Source organism: Loxodonta africana, chromosome 16 (assembly GCF_030014295.1).
Source record: "Loxodonta africana isolate mLoxAfr1 chromosome 16, mLoxAfr1.hap2, whole genome shotgun sequence".
Lineage (NCBI taxonomy): Eukaryota > Metazoa > Chordata > Mammalia > Proboscidea > Elephantidae > Loxodonta > Loxodonta africana.
This window is the reverse complement of record NC_087357.1, coordinates 57,855,689-57,878,254: the sequence shown is the minus strand read 5'-3', so window position 1 is coordinate 57,878,254 and position 22,566 is coordinate 57,855,689. Positions and strand designations below refer to the sequence as shown.

The 22,566-nt window shown below is 38.5% G+C and overlaps 1 protein-coding gene across 1 annotated transcript in view; it reads left to right on the top strand.

The window, feature by feature from the left end:
* ANK3 (ankyrin 3) overlaps positions 1 to 22,566 on the top strand; it is a 713,581-nt gene that overhangs the window by 497,372 nt on the left and 193,643 nt on the right. The window contains exons 6-8 of the mRNA XM_064269618.1: positions 2,396 to 2,494; positions 6,051 to 6,236; positions 8,108 to 8,206. Of these exons, the coding sequence (XP_064125688.1) occupies positions 2,396 to 2,494; positions 6,051 to 6,236; positions 8,108 to 8,206 (384 nt within the window). The remainder of the gene's footprint in view (positions 1 to 2,395; positions 2,495 to 6,050; positions 6,237 to 8,107; positions 8,207 to 22,566) is intronic.

Genomic DNA, 22,566 nt, shown 5'->3' with positions numbered 1-22,566 from the left:
ACCTCCTCCACCTTAAAGTTGAGAACCCTCTTGTATAAATTATCAGGTTGATTTTTATGATTGAGAGGCCTAAGTCCATTTTAGAATTTTTCCTGAAGAAACTTTACTCCTAAAAATCGTGTTGTTGTTGTTCATTTTTCAAAAAGATATTTAAGTCAACCAAAGATTAAATAATCTTTTGTTTTGGTCAAAGAAGAAAATAGCAAAGGTAGTCCTAAACCACCTTTTAATTTTCCTCATGGATGGGGAAGAACAGCAAAGATTTAAAACACATACCCATTGTGTGGTATTTACTCCATGCTTCATGTTTAAATGTTGATATAACCTTTCATAATAGAACAGAGTGAAGTAAGATTCACTGATGTTACTATGTAGACAATTTAAAAGGAAAAGTTTTGAGAAATCAGGAAGGAATCCTGTCTATAACACTTCTTCTAATTTTGTGTTTCTAATTGTATCTTGGGAACCAGATAACCTAACGTGTTACAATTATGTGCAATTATATACAAAATAGAACAAGTAGAACAGAGAAACGTCTGATGAATAGAGTGCGTATGCTACGGTGGATTTGTCATGTAGCGTTACTTCTACCTGCTCAAGGACCTTTTCAACTAACTCTCTAATTCTTGTCTATAAACCAGATAATTAGGTTACCAGACAGCTAAATTATGGGTAAATAAGGTAGTTATATAATAACCGATATTCGTAATGATGAACCTAATCCTTTGAACCACAAAAGTTTAAATAATATTTGGTAACATTTTAGTTTATATTTAGTTATATTATTTGAAATTATTTGAATCTATACAGTAAGATTTCCAGAAAATTCAATTAAATAGAACCCCATTCTGAAAAATTTATTTCAAGAGTTTTTTATAGTGTGAAAATTATCTGTTTGGTGTTTATATCATACAATAAGATTTTTTAAAATAATATAATATTTTGTAGCTAATTTTAGCAATCGCTTTCATTAACCAAAGATGACATCAGCACGAATTTGTAGCAAAATATAATTCTACGTGCAATCCATAAACTATTGGGGAATAATATTTTGTATAATACTTTTATTTCTCCTTAACTATCATCACCGACTATCTTGCATTACTTTATAATGTGCAGTAGGTGAGATAAAGATACAATCCCTGAAGTTAAGTCAGCTCTGCAGTGTAGTCATCTGCCAGCATATATTTAATTAATTTCTGAAAGTATAAATTAATGTCTTATTAATTACAAATAATGTACCAAAACTGTGTTTTTTTAATCTTTATTGGTTAAAATAAAGTATACACACCACCCAACCACTGCCATTGAGTCAATTCCAACTCATAGCGACCTTACACACACACACATATACCCACTTGTATATTTATAAAATAAAAGTGAAAAGCTTACCCTTGCTACATGTGATGCTGTCCAGTATTTTTTGTTCAATTCTGTACTCTGATTTTTTTGTAAAATGCTGGCCATGTCCCACCAAAAAAAAAAAAAAAAACCCATTGCCATGGAGTCGATTCTGACTCAGATTTTTTCTCACCCAATATTGAATCTCAATCTAGCATAACATACATTGTTCTGGAGAACAAACATACATATGGAATATATTTTTAATAAAAAAGTTAGATGTAGTGTGACCCTTCATTTGCTTAAATCCAAGCTCTTTGACGGTGTGGGAACATTTTATGCAAGCATATGGACGTGCTCACATGTACATACTGTGGATGAATGGATAGATTAGATAGAGACATTCTGAATGTAAAAATACTATCTTTTTTGGAAAATGTAAGGGAAGGAAACCTACAACAAACAATTGGCCTGCTTGGACTCTATGACTTCGAATTATACCATCCTGGAAATTGGTGTTCCTGTTTTTCCTCTAAGTGACCCCATCTGTGATAAGTTTGAAGCTATATGAAATTAGTATCTTTTTTTTTCCAAAGAAGGAACCATTTCAGATGCTTAATTTTATGTGAAAATATTACATTTTTTATTTAAAATACATAATTAGTACTTGGGAGCTATGATGATCAAATGTATTCTTTATTTCCCCATGGCATCTAGTACAACCCTTTACTAATGGTAGGTTCTCAAAAAATGGTTGATGATTAAATGAATGTACTTTTTTAAATCTAAAATGGATGTCTTTGTCTGCATTACACTTAAACTATTAATTATGAACTACACTTAAACTATAAATTATGACATGTAACTGTGAATTAAGTTTTAATTATGAATTATGCTTAAACTATGGTGCTTAGGTTTTCTAATATATCTACATTAAAGTGTTATTAAAATTATTATATGTGAGCATTTCTTGAATGTGTCATATCATCAGCACAATAGAAAAATAGACTGGTTCTGGAAAGCTGCAGACAAATATTTTGTTCTTAATTTGCAGAATGGTTTCACCCCACTGTATATGGCAGCCCAGGAAAACCACCTGGAGGTTGTCAAGTTTCTCCTTGACAATGGTGCAAGCCAGAGCCTGGCCACAGAGGTAAGATACCTTGCTTTTTAAATATGTGTATGTTTACAAATTCATAGGGCGTTTTGTTCACCTGGAGTTGTAACATTGAGAATTTGTCCCACTGATATTTCAATTACAGTTGTATATTAATGCATGAGTTCATAAGTTTTTATGAAATACATTAGAAAGTCTATTTTTAATCTGTAAGAATCTGCCATTGCATAAATGCCCTTTCTGCTTTTAAATGCCTCGCTCTACCCTCTACTGAGTGATTTATTTAATATTTAACATATTGTTTGAGAATACATTTTTGTCCTTATTATTTTACCCCAAAGGCAACCATTGTTTTGAAATATTTTAGTAATTCATATTGGTTTTTAATCTGTTTTTTCCAAACTTAAGCTAGCCTAATTATAATGGCTGAATTTGTGTATTTCTTAATTTAATTAATTAGATTTAACTCATATGTCTAAACAAAACTATTAAACCTGTTGCCACTGAGTTGATTCCAACTCATAGTGACCCTGTACGACAGAGTGGAACTGCCCCATAGGGTTTTCAAGGCTATAATCTTCATGGAAGCCACATCTTTCTCCTGTGGAGAGGCTGGAAGGTTCAAACCGCTGACCTTTGGGTTAGCAGTCGAGCGCTTAACCACTGTGTCACCAGGGCTCCTTAACAAACTATTATACCTTTTTAAGTATTAGATAAAAGTGGTATTTGAAAACAGCTTTGCCATCTGAAGAATTATTAAAAACTCAGAAGGTCTGTGTCATTGGTGCAATCTTGGATAATAGTTTTTTTTTTTTTTTAAATAATCCAGATGGAAAATTGTGATCACTTAGAAGTGTGTCACTACAAATTTATTGCTAATAATAAAGAACCAATAGTGTGTATTTTTTAGTTTTGCCAAAATAGTGAATTAGAACAGATTTGGGGTTATTCCTGTCATAACACCACTCCTCTTTCTTGAGTTCTGTTGTGCTTCTTGAATGTCACAGGAGAGATGACAGCAGAGGAACCGCATGTAACCTCACCCACTTCTTGAGATTGTGTTTCCCGGGGAAACCACTAAATAATTGAATAGGCAATTCACACACACACAAAAATACAAATGGCCATAAATATCTGAAAAGATTCTCACCCTCAGTCACAATCAAAGAAATGTAAATTTCTTAAATAGCTAAAGAATGAGATCCAATCTTTTGCTACTTGATGAGGAAAATAACATTCCTACAATATTGGTGAGATTGATAATTGGTTACAAGACTTTTACAGAGCATTTGGCAATAAATATCAAAAACTAATATTCACATAGCTTCTTCTTACTTCTTCGAGGTAAGTTCATTTGCTCAGTTGTTCCACAAGTAATAATTAAGCACCTCTTGTGTGCTGGACACTCCACAGGCTGTGAAGACATATCTTTCAGCAACCGGGGTGTGGAACCCACTTTGATGGAGCTTAAAACACATTTCCTTTCCGCTTTTATTTTTCTATTAAGAATAACTGCACAAAGCAAACCAAACTATTTAAACTTGGTTTCGAAACAAAATCTGGAGCTGCTAATTTTAGCTACTAGCACCTTAGAGCTGGTATCTTTGTGTCTTTAATTGGGTTATGCCGGAAGCACATTCTTGTCGGTGCTAATTGTCTCAGTTGCAGTTTATTTTCTGGTATAAAAGTAGTTTAACATAAAAGCCCCATGGACTTAAAAATTCCTGTCAGTGGAAAGGTGGCCATTTTATTTTGATTCAGAACAAAGGTGGGCTGTCATTTTTACTCCTTAGATTTTGTTCAGATTTTAAAAGAGACAAAATTAACCCTTAATACACAATTTTCCTGTCACCACTCTCTTCTTTAAACTTGTATTTTCCTCTTTTTTTTTTTTTTTTGTAAAAATAATGCATTACATATAGATGGTAAGTCCAATAAAAAGCAGAAAGAAGAAAAATTGTTAATTTTACCTTGTGATAACATTTATTGATCTAGATTTTTGGTACATGTCCACAACACACATATTTATCTTTATGAAAATAAGATCATACTTTTATAATGTTATGTAGATGGCTTTTTTCTCATAACATTGAGTTCTATTCTAAACTTCATTTCATAAGTATAAACCTTTAAGATCATTTTGGTGATATCGTGGTTTGTATCCAGCTTTTCTGTTATTTTACTTACGGCTACAGGGAATGTCCTTCTGGTTACATTGGTGCTCATCCTTTTCCTCTTTCCTTTCTCAGGCAGTAATTTTGAAAGGGGTAGACAGAGCTGCGGAGAGAGGATGAAAGCATTTCAGAGTGGGAAAAAGAACATAAATACGGATGCCCAGGGTAGCTATTAGCCTGCATGTCCATGGTTAGCAAGGAGACAGAGGAAGGGATTTATACAGGAAAATATGAGCTATATATTGTTCATCAGGTGCTTTGGGCCAATATTTTTCACATCCTTGAATGTAAGTGTGCTGATTTGCATTGAGTCAAATAGATGGTAGGAGCTCTTTTCTGTTTTTTTAGCAAGGAGAAAGAATGATAACAGTGGTCTTTTAGGAAGACCACAAGACATTAATATGCAGGAACCACGTTTCTCTTTCTCCCTTATAAACTCTCTTCTGTGGGAGTGGTCCTCTGCACCACAACTGCAGAAATAAAATATTACGACCCAAATAAAATCATAGGTGACTTACTTGCCAATTCTCTAGTAAAAACATCTTTTTACAAGTTCTTTTGATAGGGAAAAAACCCACAAACATTACAAATTTCTTATTATTTTTTGCAGTGTGTTAGCTTTAATAACCTGAAATTAAAATTCATACTTGGTTGCCTTCTTATTTGTTAATTGAATAAAAAAAGAAAATACCTAAGGGGCCAATCTTTTTTTTTTTTTTAGTTGTGCTTTAAGTGAAAGTTTACAAATCAAGTCAGTCTGTCATATAAAAACTTATACACACCCTGCTGTGTACTCCTGGCCGCTGTCCCCCTAATGAGACAGCACACTCCTCCTCTCTACCATGTGACCATTCAGCCAGCTCCTGTCCCCCTCTGCCTTCTCATCTCACCTCCAGACCGGAGCTGCCCACATAGTCTCATGTGTCTACCTGAGCCAAGAAGCCCGCTCCTCACCAGTATCATTTTCTGTCTTATAGTCCAGTCCAATCCCTGTTTGAAGAGTTGGCTTCAGGAATGGTTCCAGTCCTGGGCTGATAGAGGGTTCAAGGACCATGACCTCCAGGGTCCTGCTAGTCCCAGTCAGACCATTAAGTCTGGTCTTTTTATGAGGATTTGAGGTCTGCATCCCACTGTTCTCCTGCTCCATCAGGGATTCACTGTTGTGTTCCCTGTCAGGGCAGTTATCCGTGGTAGCCGGGCACCACCTTGTTCTTCTGGTCTCAGGCTGATGTAGTCTCTGATTTATGTGGCCCTTTCTGTCTCTTGGGCTCATGATTACCTTGTGTAATTATGGTGTTCTTCATTCTCTTATGTTCCAGGTGGGTTGAGACCCATTGATGCAACTTAGTTGGCCACTTGCTAGCATTTAAGACCCCAGACACTAAGGGGCCAATCTTGACTTATCCATTTCTTTGCAGGATGGCTTCACACCGTTGGCAGTAGCTTTGCAACAAGGTCATGATCAAGTAGTTTCACTCTTGCTAGAAAATGACACAAAAGGAAAAGTGCGTCTCCCAGCTCTTCATATTGCTGCCCGAAAAGATGACACGAAAGCTGCCGCCCTGCTGCTGCAGAACGACAACAACGCAGATGTGGAGTCCAAGGTGAGACATCAGGGAAACAGGCTTTCATGCCACTATGTTATGTTGGCCACCCAATCTAAAGAATGCCGGTGTCCCTTTTGGCAAACTTATGCCAAATGCTCAGCTTCATTGAAAGCAATAAAGATGCGTGTCCAAATTAAGCTACTGAAGGCACATCTGCTTAGCATGAAAAGCTAGGAGGGACTGTAGGTGCTGTTGCCCTATGCATGCTAAAATGAGGCCACCTCAAAAGAAATCGATTTAGAGGCATCTGATAGTTTCCTTCCTTTATTGCAATTATTATTATTATTATTATTTTTAGCACTTGGCACTTCTGATCAAACATTAGGGTGAAAAAATTACAACATACTAAAGACAATGTACACAAATAAACCTTTGGTTGATACCTAAGGCGACAGGCAGCACACCTTGTGTTGATCAGCTGTGGAAAACATGCAGGCAGCGAAATAGTCACAGTCCTAAATTCCCATTGTCTTGATGTATATTATTTGAGAGTCTCTTGTAAGGAACTGTGACATTTGGGATAGGCCACTGTGCACCCTTCATTCAGTCTAGCTTTCTTTCTGTGCCCATTGTACTTCCATCGTAGCTTTCACCCTCATTACGTAGCTGCCATGAGCTTCCTGCAATCCATATCATCGAGAGTGAACTAACGGTTCATTTTTTCCTCCTCTTTGCTTCCAAATGTGTTAACCTAGATGGTGGTGAATAGAACAACAGAGGTATATATATATATACATATAATCTCTATCTGCATCATCACTTTCCCATTACTTAGTGCTGCTGCTTCATTTCTTTCCCTTCTTCTTTGCATTGCCTTCTGTAGGCTAGATACCTGCTTTATACCCCTGCCCCCAAAGTAGCATGTGCCAGAGAAGATAGTAGTTTTATTGCCAGGGCTTTCTGCAGCTGAACCTGGTGTTTAAAAGGAAGAATGAGGAGTCCTCAATACCTAAGAGTATTGCAGTAGAGTTGTGTGAGATGAAGAGCCTTGAGACATAGATGTTTATCAGCTCTACCTAAAGCTGCAGACAACCCTGCCATTCTACTCACCCAGGACTGATTCTTTAGGGGTCTGCATGACACTTACCCTCAGTGGTGTCAGCAAAAGGAAAGTTATCTCGGAAGGGTACCAGTGTGATCCACCCTTCAGTAATTATGTCAGTAAAATAGCTAGCATGGCTAAGAGGCTTGCTAACAATTTAGAAATGCATCTAGTTCCTATAAAGTTTCAATCTTTGGGGACTAAGTGATTCGCTGCATGTTTTAGCATTTTTTAAGGAAGTAAAATGACCTGCATAAACCAGAAAAAATATGTTATTGAATAGGTGTTTGCTAATAAAGAGACCAACTTGTAGATTCTTTATGGAATACAATTGCCCATTGGGCAAGACCGATTTTGTGGTAGTATCTCTTCCAAAAAAATTACTTTTATAATTAAAAATGACCTTTACTGTTGATTAATTTGAAACTGTATTAGATATATAAAACCTAGTGAATTTTGACAAAGAGCTTCAATAGACAATTCTGTCATCAACAAGAAATTAAAATAGTTGTACTAATAAAGTCTTTCTTGTCATCCCTATTTTAATTTTTTCAAAACATTGGCTTCTATGTAGTTTTGCTACAGGATTACTAAAATTGCCATAACTCCACCCTCGGTTCCTCCCTGGCTATTCCTCTGCCTATCACTTTGGGGTTAATTAGGAACCCTGTGAACAATTGGCACTGATTGAAATCTAGTACAGAATGGAACATGGACCTCAGCATATTTTGCTTCCTCATTTTTATTTGGGCAGGTTTATGTTATTCACCTCTCAGACAAGGATCCAGCTGGAATCAATTGAACGTCTGCTGTGTTTTCTTTACAGAGTGGCTTCACTCCGCTCCACATAGCTGCTCACTATGGAAATATCAATGTAGCCACTTTGCTGTTAAACCGAGCGGCGGCTGTGGATTTCACTGCAAGGGTAAGAGCGCAGCAATGTGAACTGCCGTTAAAACATTTGCACTGATTTGTAAGTCTCCTGACAAAAACCAAATGAAACCCATTGCCATTGAGTCAATTCCGACTCATAGCAACCCTGTAGGACAGAGTAGAACTGCCCCATAGGGTTTCCAAGGAGCAGCTGTTGGATTTGAACTGCCGACCTTTTGGTTAGCAGCCGAGCTCTTAACCACTGTGCCACCAGCGCTCCTTCCTAACATAAAGAAAAGGTAAAAGCTATGATTTTCTTTTTTTGCTTTTACACAGGTGTACCTATTTTGTAAAAGAAAAACCGAGCTCATTTGGGGAGGGGGTGATAAATATATAAGTGTATAGAATATTAGAAGATGTGATTCAGGTCACCATGGCTGTTAACTACAAGCTGTTCCTCAAGCTGAAATTTCTAAGCCTGTTAGAAAGAGGTCAGGTGGTACTAATGGTCCTCTAGAGATCAGGGTCTTGACCTTATCAATGGAATATATGGATGAGGTCCAAATGTCAATAACCAAATAATAGAGACCATCTTTACCTTTATGTCTGTCTACTATAAACGTTCATGATAGGTAACAGTGTTCTGTAACCTGACCAAGCTCGTATTCATGAGTAAAGGAGTTACAGTATCATGTGAACCCTTGGACAGCACGTTGGACATTCAATCCGGGTGATATTGCTCTGAACATAAAAACTGGTTCTAGTGTAGGCGAAGTCATCAGAAACATCTGTCAGAAGTAGAAATGAAGTAGGAAGCAGGATGGAGAGCAGTGGCTAAAAGTGTAGACTTGGGGTTCAGACTCCCTCAGTTCAAATTTTGTTCCAATCTTTAGTCTGCATCCATTGGCTTTTTCATTATAAATGGAAATAATAAAAATAATAGTCATAATAAAATAAGACCACCATGCTCTCATTGGGTTACTGTGAGAACTAAAAGAGATTATGTATGTAAAGAGCTAACCACAGTGCCTGACAGGTCATCATCATCATCATCATCATCAATAGCAGCAGTAGCATTTTGAACATAGTATTCAAAGTATTAATTTTTTGCTAAAACCTTACTTGTTAGAAATGAGACTCGATCAAATAGGGTACAATACTAGTACTGGCAGCAGCAGCTTGAGTGGCACAAATAGTTAAGTGCTTGACTTCTAGCCAAAAAGTTGATGGTTTGAACCCACTCAGAGGCACCTCGGAAGACAGGCGTGGCTTTCTGCTTCCAAAAGGTCACAGCCTTGAAAATCCTATGGAGCAGCTCTACTCACCATGAGTTGACGTTGACTTGATGGCAACTAACAACAAGAACAAAACGCTAGCAGTAGTGGTTACAGCAGCCATAAAAGCAGCACCATTTTTGAGATACTGACTGAGTGGCAGATGGCCAGGCTAAACATTTTTATCTCATTTTTTCTTAACATCAAGAAAAGCATTATTTATCCTTGGTTTCCAGACAAGGAAAGTGAGGCTTAGAGATAAGAAATAGTTCATCTAGGAGCACAGAGTTAGCAGGTTGGTGGAAGAGGCAGGATTTAAGCCTTGCACCTCTTAACCAGGTAGTCTGTCTTCCTTAGACAAATTAAGGGCTTCATTTTTCTTTTCCTTTTATGATTTATTAGTCCTATAAAAATTAAGAAGAGCTCAAATTGTACTAATGTAAAGGCTATATTCTACCCTATTGTCATCACCTTGCTAAAAGTCTTCATCAATCTAAATGACACAATAGTGCCAATCAGATCAGTTCCCTCTACTGCAGAGTTCTTATTGCATTAACTATACATCCTTAGGATTCAGTGACAGAGCAGTCCCAAGGCCTAGTTTGACGTTTTGAAGGACGAAGTTAAACACTTCTTTAAGCGGTGTATAAACTTGACTTATGTGTGTGGCGCGTTGGTGTTAAAACTGAAGTTCATTTCTTCAAGATGCATTCTTGTGGTTTTATTTCCGTAAAGTCACAGTATAATAAAAACCTTGTTAAGTTGCATCTTCTAATTAGGACTTTTGGAAAGTTTATGCCAGGGTGGGGTTTGAAGTTTGTTTCTATGCCATTGTTGAGAAATTTCCTGATGGTGCTAAAAATAAGAAGATTGGAGAAATGTATAAGCAATTTAAGAGGACACATTACAGTATGATGAGATGCCTTCAAACAATTCCAAAGCATCCATTTGCATTCAAAAATGACTGTGGTAATTACAAATAATGCTTATTATTGATGAAAGATCAATGGAGATCTCAGACCCGTGTTGTTAACCTTGTCTGAGTTACTATATGTGATTTAAAATAATCACACTGTACTTTTGTTTAAAATATGTTAAAATTTGGCCTTTTCACTGATGTATAAAAGGATTTTCCCCAGCGATTCTTAATTAATGAGGCCTAACTAACAGCATTAACTAACAGCATTAGGCGGTTCTGAGCTGAAGGCTGTGGCAGAATTTGATTATCCTCACAGGAGGCCTGCGTTGTTGCTTATACCCGGATAACCTCTGCTGCTTTCTACGGTTGATGATTGATGGCTTGCTTTAGGGTATCTGAGAAGACCCGGTCTGCAGAAAGCACTGAAGCTGAGGCAACATTTAGTTGCCTAAGAAATCTGTTTTAGGTTACAAATGTCTAGTAATTTTCATTACATAATAATCCCGCCTTTCTAGTTTTGTACTACAGAGGCCTCTCCCTTACCCCCTCAGTAGGGTCTTTCTAGGTCACAGCTCTTTCAGGAATGTAGTGGAAATAGCAGGTGAGAGTAAGATGCCCCGGAACACAGATGGGATCACATTTTACCTGGTGAGAACAACAAGGGGAAGATCATTAAGCCTCATTTGCTAAGAACCGGCTGTAAATCATAAACATAAATCATATGCTTCAGGAACCAGGCTTGGATAGAGGTATTGATTAGGTGGTTAGAAGTAAATTCAAAAACAATATAAACCTTTGCTTACAGGGCTATGATTTTGGCTTCCTGGCTGTGACAGAATACAGTGAGAATGGAAGCTTCAGATGATTGAAGAAAGGCAGATACAGCCTCCCAGCTCCCTGTAGATCAGGGCATGACCCAGAGAGTTAGGCAGCCTGCTGACAAAGACAGCTGGGGAATAGGGGCAAGGACCATGTTTCTGGAACCATTTCCTGCGTGCAGGAGATATTCATTTCCAAAGCAGATAAGAGAAACAAATAGGGTGTGACTAATGGGAGTACACAGTAGATCGCATTGCTTTCTGTGCTTCTTTGTACTGCTAGCTAATTTATGCAGCAGTAAAGCCGATCCCAGCCAGCGGTGAATGTTACAGCCCCAGGTGTTAATAATGGTAACCAATTTATAGCACATTCCTACCTGCTTTAGTAAAACCTCTCTCTAGATTTGTATTATGATGTCAACTTTGGTTTTCGCAGTGTGATTTTGCTGTGTATATGTAAGATAACCTGTCTGACATCCTCTGTATTCCCTTTTGGATTATCTCTGGAGACCTGTCAGCCTCACGGGGCTGCTGCAGGGAGTTAATGCAGTGGCTGCCGAATGCTGCAGTGCAGCGTCAGCATTCTCCATTCTATGCTTTGAGTCTGCTGAGATGGTGTTGACACTGTCTGAATTTATTCATGACCCTTGCTCTCTTAGCAAATCAGACTAGCTCTCTTGGGGAAAGGAAGTAACTAAGATATACGAGAGCTACTGCTGACTATCATTCCAGTAAGGAGCATTGATGCCAAATTATATTGTGTGGATGCCTACAGAGTTCCTTTTATTGATTGAAGAAGGTAGATTAATACTTTGCTGGCTAAGAGTTATTTCATCAAATACAATGGACTACCTAACCTAATCTTCACTCTTGTCATTGACCTCCCTCTTGTAAATTATTATCCAGCTGACCATTTTGAGAAAATAATTGAATAAAGTCTTATTACTTAGTGGTTTTTTGTTTTTTGTTCTCCGAAAGGATTAAGTATTTATGTGTTTCAGATTTATACCTCACTTGTTTCCAAAAGGATTTCAGGTTGTTTACAGATTAAAATATACAAAGTAAGACATGGGAGGATAAAATAGACAAAGTAAAGGTTACCAGATGGCTGGAGGGAGCCAGTGAATAAAGCTGAAGAATTCGTTTAGGCCTTGAGGACTTTCAGAGATGTAGTGGAAAGGGAAGCTTGACTTATATAGTTTTCATTTTTTGGAGAGGAAATTTTATAGCCACCTACAGAGACAAGTATTTCTTGTGAAATAACTCACATGATTTTTCTCATGTGAACCCTTATATTAAGAATAGTGAGTTACATAGTTGAAAACAACTTTACTGCATTTCAAAAGACAAAATTCCTACTGCTCTATACAGTCTGTGGATGCTAACTCTGCATCTGAGAAGTCCCCTTGCCATGGAAGCTGTGAGACCCTGGTCCTAGGACTTGCATATTATAGAACTTGGCATGTGTGTCTCAGGTCGGTGACTAGTTAACATGTCCACTGGTCTGCCTTTCTCAAATATCAGATGTTTTAAACAAGATCTTGGTAGATCGTAGACCATAGTTGGATCTCAATTCTATTATAAGAAAGTTTATTTAAGACATTTTATTTTTTGGTTAAAGTGAGAGTAGTGCTTTCAGATACTGTAACTACTAAATCTGTTGGGAGGAAAATAAGAGTCTGACTTATATTCTGCCCAAACAGAAGGCCAACGTGATTCAGCACATATGTGAGCAAAACCATGCCCCTGAATAAACATTATCCAGAGATTTTTTTTTTCCTAAATTGAATTCAATTTATCAAATAGTTATAGAGCAACTACTGCGTGTTAGACCCTGGAGATTTAAACTTGAGTAACCTACTGTCCTTACTCTTCTAATTTTTCAGGCCCCAAAGTGCTAAACCATATGGCACAGTGTCTACCTGAATTCTCCTAAGCACAGCTAAGTTTAGGCTATAATGCCAAACTAGACTTTTTTTTTTTTTAATGGAGGATTGGTGAAGGGAGTTCGAAGCAGAAGGGCAAAGCTGAAGGACACGTCTTTGGAACACCTTTCTCCCTGGTCATCACCAAAAGCCCCCAAAGGCAATTGTGTTAGAGAGTCTTCGCAGTGGGAACCATTTTTAGCTCATCTCTCCTAGCCAGAGTCCAGGTCTCCTAACCTTCTCTGGGGCTCTGGGGAGGGAAAACCCTGTTTCCTTTACATTTGAGCTACATAGTTCTGTAGCCACTAACTTCATGTAGCTGTTTAAATTCTCATCAAAATTAAATTAAATTAAAAATTCAGTTTCTCAGTCCAAAAGCCACATTTCAAACGCTCCCTGTGGCTAGTGTCTACTGTATTGTACAGCACAGATGTAACATTTCTGTCATCCACAGATACATAACATTTCCAACAGTTCTTTTGGACAATGATGTGACACTATCAGCTATAGACCTTCCTTACCTTCAATGTAATATTTATCTCTAAATGTAATTCTGCCCTACCCCAAGAAAAGTGGTCCTTTAAATAGCTATGCAAAGCAGTTTTCTTCTAGTAGACTCAACCCTTTCAATTCCTAAAGATTTTTGCCTTTCCCTTTATACAACCAGAAACACCATCCCCATGAACACCAACAGCAATAAAACTGCAGTCTTCTTCCAAAGAGGCATAGAAAAACTACTGGAAACTTTAAAATATTAGTTTCTTCCCAATTCATGCTATTGAGTTTTCAGAAATATGGGAAACTGAGATAAATCTCAAGAGAGGTCTTCAATTACCAGAGACTATGCCCCCCATGGTTTCTCAACTTCACTGAATTTCAGTTTTATAATCTATATAAGGGGTTCTTGTTTGAGTTACATGAGATTATAAACCTTCTTCAAAGGCATCTTCTCTAACCTCTGGAGTAGTTTTGTCCTCACTACATGTGTCATCCCACCCTGTATTTCGCCTCTCACAGTAGGCATCGAATGCTATTTTATTTATGTGCTATTGTCTCTCTTGAGCACTGCATTTCTCTAAGCCACTTGAAGGCCGAGATGCCTTATTGACCCTCCCTTTCTCACCAGCTTCTGGCCCAGAAGGTGATACTTGTCTTCTGCCAGTGTGTGTGACTCGGTGCTAATGACTTTACCATGAACTTGGTTCTCACAACCTTTTGGTGAAGGACTTTTGTTGCCACAGAGAATATGTTACTTACCAATTAGAATTTTTGTGAGAGGAAAGCATTCTATTTCAGGGAACCATTCTTCACTGTAATATAGGCAAGATGGCAGGATCGTTGGATTTTTGTTTTGTGTGTGTGTGCGTATGATAAATGGATATGTAGCAAAACATTTGCCATTTCAACATTTTTTACATGTAAAATTCATTGACATTAATTACATTCATCGTGTTGTTCAACGATCACCATTATCCATTTCCAAATTTTTCATCACCCTTAGCAGAAGCTATGTCCCTAAGCAATTAGCTTTTTCCTCTCTCTCCTACCTACCTCTGGTGACTATTAACAGACTTTGGTCTCTATATATTTGTATATTCTTGTCAGTTCATACAAGTGGGATCATAAAATATTTTTCCTTTTGTGATTGGCTTGTTTCACTCAGCATAATGTTTTCAAGTTTCATCCATGTTATAGCATGTATCAGAACTTCGTTTCTCTTTATGGCTGAGTAATATACCAGTACGTATGTACCACATTTTGTTTATCTATCCATCTGCTGATAGAGTTTTTTTTTTGCTGCCTAACAGCCCTTTATCTGCCTTTCGTGCAATGGTACATTTGACATACTAGTGGAAAGAATGTTCAGGCCACATTCCATTCAGCCAGAGGGCTACAAATGTGAAGCAGACCTTGCCTGTTACAGAGTAAGAACTCCATAAATGTTCATTGCCTTCCATTCTTTCACTGGTGAAAGTTATAGTAATAACGATAAAAGATAGTTATAATTTATTAAGTATTTACTAAGTGACAGTATCTTTGTTAAACATTTTGCTTACATTATCTCAGCAATCTTGTGAGAGCTGAAGTAGAGGTGTAATAAAAGATATTTATAGCTCCCTCCCACATACTGTTCTTCACCTCATTTTCAAGACTTGGAATTCCTCAAGGTCAGACCTGTGTCATATTACACATTTTGGAATCCCTAGCACATAGCGCAGCATCTGGCACTAGGAGGGATTCAATATATATTTGTTGACGTCAAGAATAAATAAATAACTTCTGGACCTCCTAGCCTACTACTGCTGGGTACCCAGCACCTATGTAAGACTGCTTTTCTCAAGTCCATGCCCCCCTCCTCCTGCCTATCCCCATTACTTCAGCCTGAACCTCACCTGATATCAGGGATCTGCTTCACAAACTGAGACCAGCTGCATTAAGGGAGATGAAAAATCCATTGGATTCTGATAGTGGATTTCTAGCCCATTGCACCAAAGCCAAATGTTGAATGTCAGACGCAAGGGCAAATTTATATGAGCAGTGAGGAGACTTGTTATTTAGTCATGTAGATGATTTGGGAAGACCAACCTAGAACAAAGAGCTACTGTTAATGAGGGTTGCTGCCAAGCTTCTTTCGGTTAAGGGTGTTTTCATCAGGGCCTTGGGCTCTGGGCTATGAAGACCAAATCGGGACTAGAACCAGAGGGTGCTAGAAAGGACTTTAGCTCTTGGAACATGAAAAAGAGGTGAGCATCGCTGTCAATAAGTGTGGCTGACTTTAGTAATGGTTTTTAAGGATACAGGACCTCTGAAGACTCAGCTTTGATTCGTGGTGGCACTTTTATAAATACCTTTTAAAATATATCTTCCTCTCATTATACAATTAATTTATGAGAAAGTACAATAAAGTACCATCATCATCAGTACCTTTATTTATTTGTTTATTTTAACATTTGGTTGTCTATTCTTAAAGATCCCAAACACACATAACATAGACACTTTCATTTATAGTGATCCAGATTTTTAAAAAATAAAGCCAATTTGACTTCTCTCATAGTATAGAGTCAACAGCACTGAGGCAAAGATGTCTTTAAAAACGGGCTACATATAACCTTCCAGTTGAAAACGGGGATTTGAGAGCCACGTGGCCGGTATCAACCATATTCTTTTTCCCATGGTGATATTAACACTACAAGAGGAACAAACCAGTAAAGAAGCCTTGGAGCAGAGTGAAATGATGGCAGCTTTTATGTAGAATTTTGCTCCTCAAAGCATGCCATATAGACTCATTCCTGCCTTTTCCGTTTAATTTCCTGAATGCTTCATCATAGATGAATCTCCTTTATACCTTTTTTAAAAAAAATTTTATTGTGCCTTAAGTGAAAGTTTACAAATCAAGTCGGACTCTAATACAGAAATTTGTGAACACCTTGCTATATACTCCTAATTGCTCTACCCCCAATGAGACAGCACACTCCTTTCCTCCACTCTCTCTTTTCATGTCCATTTGGCCAGTTTCTGACCCTCTCTACCCTCTCATCTCCCTTTCAGACAGGAGATGCCAACATAGTCTCATGTGTCTACTTGATCCAAGAAGCTCATTCTTTGCCAGTATCATTGTTTATCCCATAGTCCAGTCCAATCCCTGTCTGAAGAGTTAGCTTTAGGAATGGTTCCTGTCTTGGGCTAACAGAAGGTCTGGGGACCATGACCTCTGGGGTCCTTCTAGTCTCAGTCTGACCATTAAGTCTGATCTTTTTATGAGAATTTGGAGTCTGCATCTCACTGCTCTCCTGCTCCCTCAAGGGTTCTCTGTTGTGTTCCCTGTCAGGGCAGTCATCGGTTGTAGCTGGGCACCATCTAGTTCTTCTGGTCTCAGGCTGATACATCTGGTTTATGTGGCCCTTTCTGTCTCTTGGGCTCATAATTACCCTGTGTCTTTGGTGTTCTTCATTCTCGTTTGCTCCAGGTTATACCTTTTCTTAAATATATATATATATATTTAATCTTAAATCCATTAGCACATTTGAACTCCATTAACATCTTTCTGTGAAATTTCGTTTGCTGTCTGGGGTGTTCCTCATCTGAAGAGATGTTTCGAAGTAGCAGAATAGAGTTAAGAGAGGAGCCCTCAGATACATGCTGGACCCTTGGGCTGGGTTACTGATAACTGATGTGGCCCAGGGAAAGTCCCTTCATCACCTGTCATGCAGTTCTCCTAACCCCCAAATAAGAGAGATGTCAGTCACCAACAGGCCCTTCCCGTCTGGCCAGCCACCTTGTCTGACAGTGATTCAGGTGGCCTTCAGTCTCCCTTCTGCTTTCACAGTGGAGAGTAGGCATAGTGCAGTGGCAAAGTAAACAGTATTGAAATCAGACTACTGAAGTCTCACCCTGGCCCTGTGGCTTAGCCTGCATGCTTTTAGGCAACTTATGTGTGCTATGGGTTTTTTTTTTTTTTTTTTTAATGTGTGCTTCAGTTTTATCATCCGTAAAATGGGTCAAATAATAGTACCTAATGCATAACCTTATTGTAAGGACTGAATGAAGTAACCCCTATAAATCCCTTAGCATAGTGCTTGATCCACAACACATGGCCAGGGGTCCAGGCACGTTTGTAGTACTTGTTATTGTTATTGTTGTTATTGCTTCCATCTGGAAGGCAGGTGGCATCATGCCAGCACCCCAGAGCACTTTTGAAGGTAGCCAGAAAGGTTGCTTCCCAGAATGTTTGGGTTACAGATTGTTTGCTGTGGTGTTTGTCAGCCTGAGGAGACCAGGCTTTAAGATCCTATTAATATAGAATTGTCTGAGACAGAACTCTTAATGAAAAACATCCGAGAAACTGGAAGGTACATATTTCTCTTTCTCTCCCCTTTTCTCTTTGAATATGTACTCTGCTCCCCACAGTGTTGCTCTAAAACTGTTGCTCTGAGAACATTTTTAAATGACCTCAATAAATCCTATTCTGAAAGTCTGTGAAATAAAGTTCTATTAAGGTAGGAGCTGACGGAGCTTGTTTTGTGCATTTTCGTTTTAAAAGGGAATTATTCATGAGCTGTAGAGTTTTCATTTCCTCCAATGGGTGCAACTAGCAGCGATGGATTGTTGTGCCTGACTGACCCTTTCTCTGCTGTACGTTTTGACACATTGTCCAGACTCACTGTTGCCAGACAGTGCATCTGGGTAAGGTCAGATGCCTCCTGGTGCCCTACAGAGGGCTGCAGCTTCTTGCAGGACAATGCGAAACTGTCCCTCTTCTTCCTCTGGTGGTTCGAAGAATATATAGGGAAGGCAATGGGGCACCTAGAGGGAAAAGGTTAGGAATTGGCAGTGGTGGTTAAATGACCTTTGGGAAAGAAAGGGGTTGGTGAGCCCCTTGTGGATTTCTGCATAATCACTTACTGGCTGTCTCCCATATCCAAGCAGGAGGGACCAAGAAAACAAGTTCAAGTAGGAGATACAGCATGAACTAGCAAAGTTGAGAAACAAATTTAAAAGCTAGGATGTGATGAAAATAGAGGGATTAGAGTCAGCTCGGAAAAATGCTTTAGCAAAGAATGGCAGCTGGTGCACAGTTGAACGTGTGAAGTGAGATTGGCGAGGAATAGGGAGGCCAGCCTGGGGAGGAGGGCCGCCCTGAATGCCTGCCTGGACTGAGGACACCAGACTTGAACCTGCAAGTAGAAGGGAGTCCTGGCAGACCTTTAAGTAGAGAAGTGGAATTATGGCAGTGGTGTTCAAGATGCACTGTGATACTTTCCATGCCATGGCCTGTGTGGAAAGGGGAAATGAGGAGACCCAGTTCTGAGCTGTGGCCAACTCCAGTCAGGTAGGGAGAAGAACAGTGGAAAGGAGGAGCGTGTCTGCCCCCTGGCAATACTCCTCTCCTCTGGAGGTGACCTCTCCTACCAGAGCCATTTGTCAGAGAGGGAAGAATTACTGCTCTTTTTTGGAAGATGTGGAAATTTGTGGGGCATTTTTGGTTGGGATAAATAGCAGTGTTCCAGCTAAAATGTCAGTGATAACCCACTGAGACACACTGGATGGAACATCTCTCAGCAGCCAGGAAGTAGAGAGGTGGGATGTGCCAGGTCAAGGAGGAAGGGCCCCAACCTTGTCCCCTGTCTGTGCTCAGTCTAGGACTGAGTCCCTCAGTGCCCTGCCTTTAAAGTGGGCTGGAAGACCCCTAAGGTTCCTTTCAGTTCTTCTGAGAATATGAGGTGGAAAAAACATACAAAATTCAGTACCCAGTGCCGTCGAGTAATAGCTTTCATTTATTACTAGGTAAAAAAAATTTTTTTTTTTTTACCAGGCCCAGTAATGTTTCCTACACATTATTTCATTTATTCATCACAATAATCTTATGAGGTATGAGTATAATTTCCAGTTTACAAATTAGAGACAAGATGTTAAATAACTCAGCTTTCAGTGGTGGACCTGGGGTTAAGAACAGTAAATAAAACAATAAAAATAAAGTACACTACACTCAGACTGGGTAGTTCATATTCACATAATAGTTCACAGGCGCTGTGTACTAGGCTTTGAACTTAAACCAGAACTGACAATAGCCTTTCTCTCACCAAATAACGATTCCTTCTCTTCCTGCCCCAAGGCTGCAAGGTGAATTATATTTTTGAACTCTAATGGCCATGCTTTGAAATGGATGGCTGATATTTAGAAACTTAGTGGCCTTAAGACAAAAAATATACTATATATACTTTCTGGTAAGGAAGACAAGGCAGGCTTGTCTCTACAAGAGAGCGGGTCCCTCCAAATTTGAAAATGAAAAACAAACTTTTTAGTTATCTCCAAGTCAGGGCCTCTCAGTTTTTCACAGCTGGTCAGCAGCCTCCCAGTCCCTTGGTTTCTGATTCAGTGAATCTGAGGTGAGGATTTGCAATGTGTTGTTAACAAGGTCCTCATGTGATTCTTCTGATCAGGAGAGTTTAGAAAACATTGACCCAAGCCGTGCTATGAAAACCTTTCTCTCTATAAATCGCCCAAAGCTGAGTCATAGAAGTCTTAAAAACTAATTTGCTGATAACAGTTTTTTAATATTTATAACCCCTTGATGATATAACCTTGAATTTACATCATTTTTGTTTTTGATTTTGGATTATCTTTATTTTTCTTAACTTTCTAGGTGACAGGTTCTTGATCTGGTATGAATAACAACAATATAAATTATTTATATTCACCTTGTGATTGTTGAATTCTTGGCTATTCCTTGTTCTAAGCTGCATATATCCTATTTTACAGCTTACAAGATACTTTTTTGTACAGTACATTTGAGACCTGCAAGAATATAGGCATTTTTACAGATGAGCAAACAGAGGCCCCAAAAGTTACATGTCTCAGATCACACTGAGAGTAAAGTGAAAGGACAGGGATTTGAGTCCAGACCTTCTCATTTGTTGCCCCTCAGTGTGCAATCATCTAGAGCTGTTTGGTCACATTGGGTTGATGGGAGACTGAGTCAACATGGTGCCCAACAGGGCAGCATTGTCTGGAAGCTGAGGATGGCGTGGCTACGCTGGTGGTAGCTCTAGTGTTCTCAGTCCCTTAGCACAAGTGCATTGCACCCCATCCTGCCCCCCCTAAAAAAAAAAACCCTGTTGCCGTAGAGTCAACTCCAACTCATGCTGACCCCTTATTTGTCAGAGTGGATCTGTGCTTTGTAGGAATCATCAATGGCTGACTTTTTGGAAGTAATCTCCAGGCCTTTCTTTCAAGGTGCCTCTGGGTGGACTTGAACCCCCAACCTTTTGGTTAGCAGCCAAGTGTTTAACCATTTGCACCATTCAGGGACATATAGACAGGCGATTTGCATCAGACTCCCTTTGTTCTTTCCAAACCATCTTTTTTTAGGAACTTCAAAGACATTGCTTTCGATTCTTGGCATGTTTGAAACTTCAGGAAGAGTCTAATTTATCTGAGGACCAAATGAGGACAGAAAACCTGAGAAAGTAACAGTTTCAAGTTAACTGACATCTCAAAAGTCTGCAAGCCTGATTTACTCTCTGGAGGCAGGAGAAAAATATCCATCACAAAAAATAATTTAGTTCCAAATTTATCAGAAATAATATAGGTGTGTGGAAAATATATAATCATTAAACCTTATTGTTTTTTCAGAATTTCAGATAATAGAGTGTTACAAAAAGGGGTAAAAAAAAAATTTATTACAGATAATAGCATTTATTAGAAATATTAAAGGAAATCTGGTATCATTTGATTAACTCATTTTAAATGATTTAAAATTTTTAAACACATTTCCTTACTATGTATAAAGCAATTGGTTACTTTAAAATTGAGTTTTAAATGCTCCTTTCGATTTAATTACTACATTTCTCACTACTTAGCAAGGAGGAGCGTTCTTTACTGCAACACAGAAAACAGGCTACTTTTGAAGGAGCTGTCACAGTGACACCTTTAAAGAAATATGAGAAAAACCCATTAGCTCTTCTTTAAAATGACAGGGCTGAACTAGCCAATCCTTTAGACATTCAGTATTTTTATTTGTTTTCAGATGTCGTTTCCTTTTGGTTGGAAATTGAATGTCAGCAGTGTTTTCTATATAGAGATTTTGCTGCCTGGATTCTGAGCTAGAGCTAAACATTCGCCCAATTTAAGAAGAGACTCACTATCTGGATATGTTTCCTCCTCTACAGCCCGATGGAAAAAACCAGCACAGCTTAGAGAACTCAGGTTCAAATCCCCGCTGGAGCACTTTTTAGCCATGTAACATTGGTCGTATCCTGTAACCCCTTTCAGCTGCACTTTGCTCCCTTGTGAATTTGAGTTAATAGCCTCTATCTCATGGATCGTTATAGAAATTAAATGAGATAATGCACAAAAAGTTCCATAATTGGCAGTTTCATTCTTTTTAATTACATTTGCTCTCATGTAAAATAAGTTGCTTGGACTAAGTCAGCATGTGTCTTTTTTTTTTTTTTTTTTTTGGTAGCAGAACTTTTTTATCTAACAAATGCTTGTGGGATAGAATAGCGTTTACTGTACGGCCAAAAATTCCTCATTGTTCTATGGAGTTATGGAATCCCTGAAATTATGCTGAAAAATGTATATTTGAAAAGCACATGTTAAAAGCTACTGAACCAGCTATCTCCACACCCCCATTTAGCTATAAGGTCCAATGATGTAATGGTGGAAGAGGAGTTTGTACTTGAGGGGAGGAATTCAAGATATAACTAGGTATAAATTTCAGCCCTAGTCTTCCTGGCCCAGCTGGGATTGTGTGCACTAGCTGAGGGTGTGGGGCTGGGAAAATGGTGTCCAATATTTAGTTATACTGTCCCTTCCTTCACTATTAAATCACTTGAGGGGACTAGAGAGAAGACCTAAGATTGCCTTATCTAAATTATTGATTAGCCATCTTCTATTAATACAAGTGAAAGCCTCTGACAGTAGTAATGATGAACAGCCTCATATTTTCCTTAAAAGAAAATAAATAAATCTCT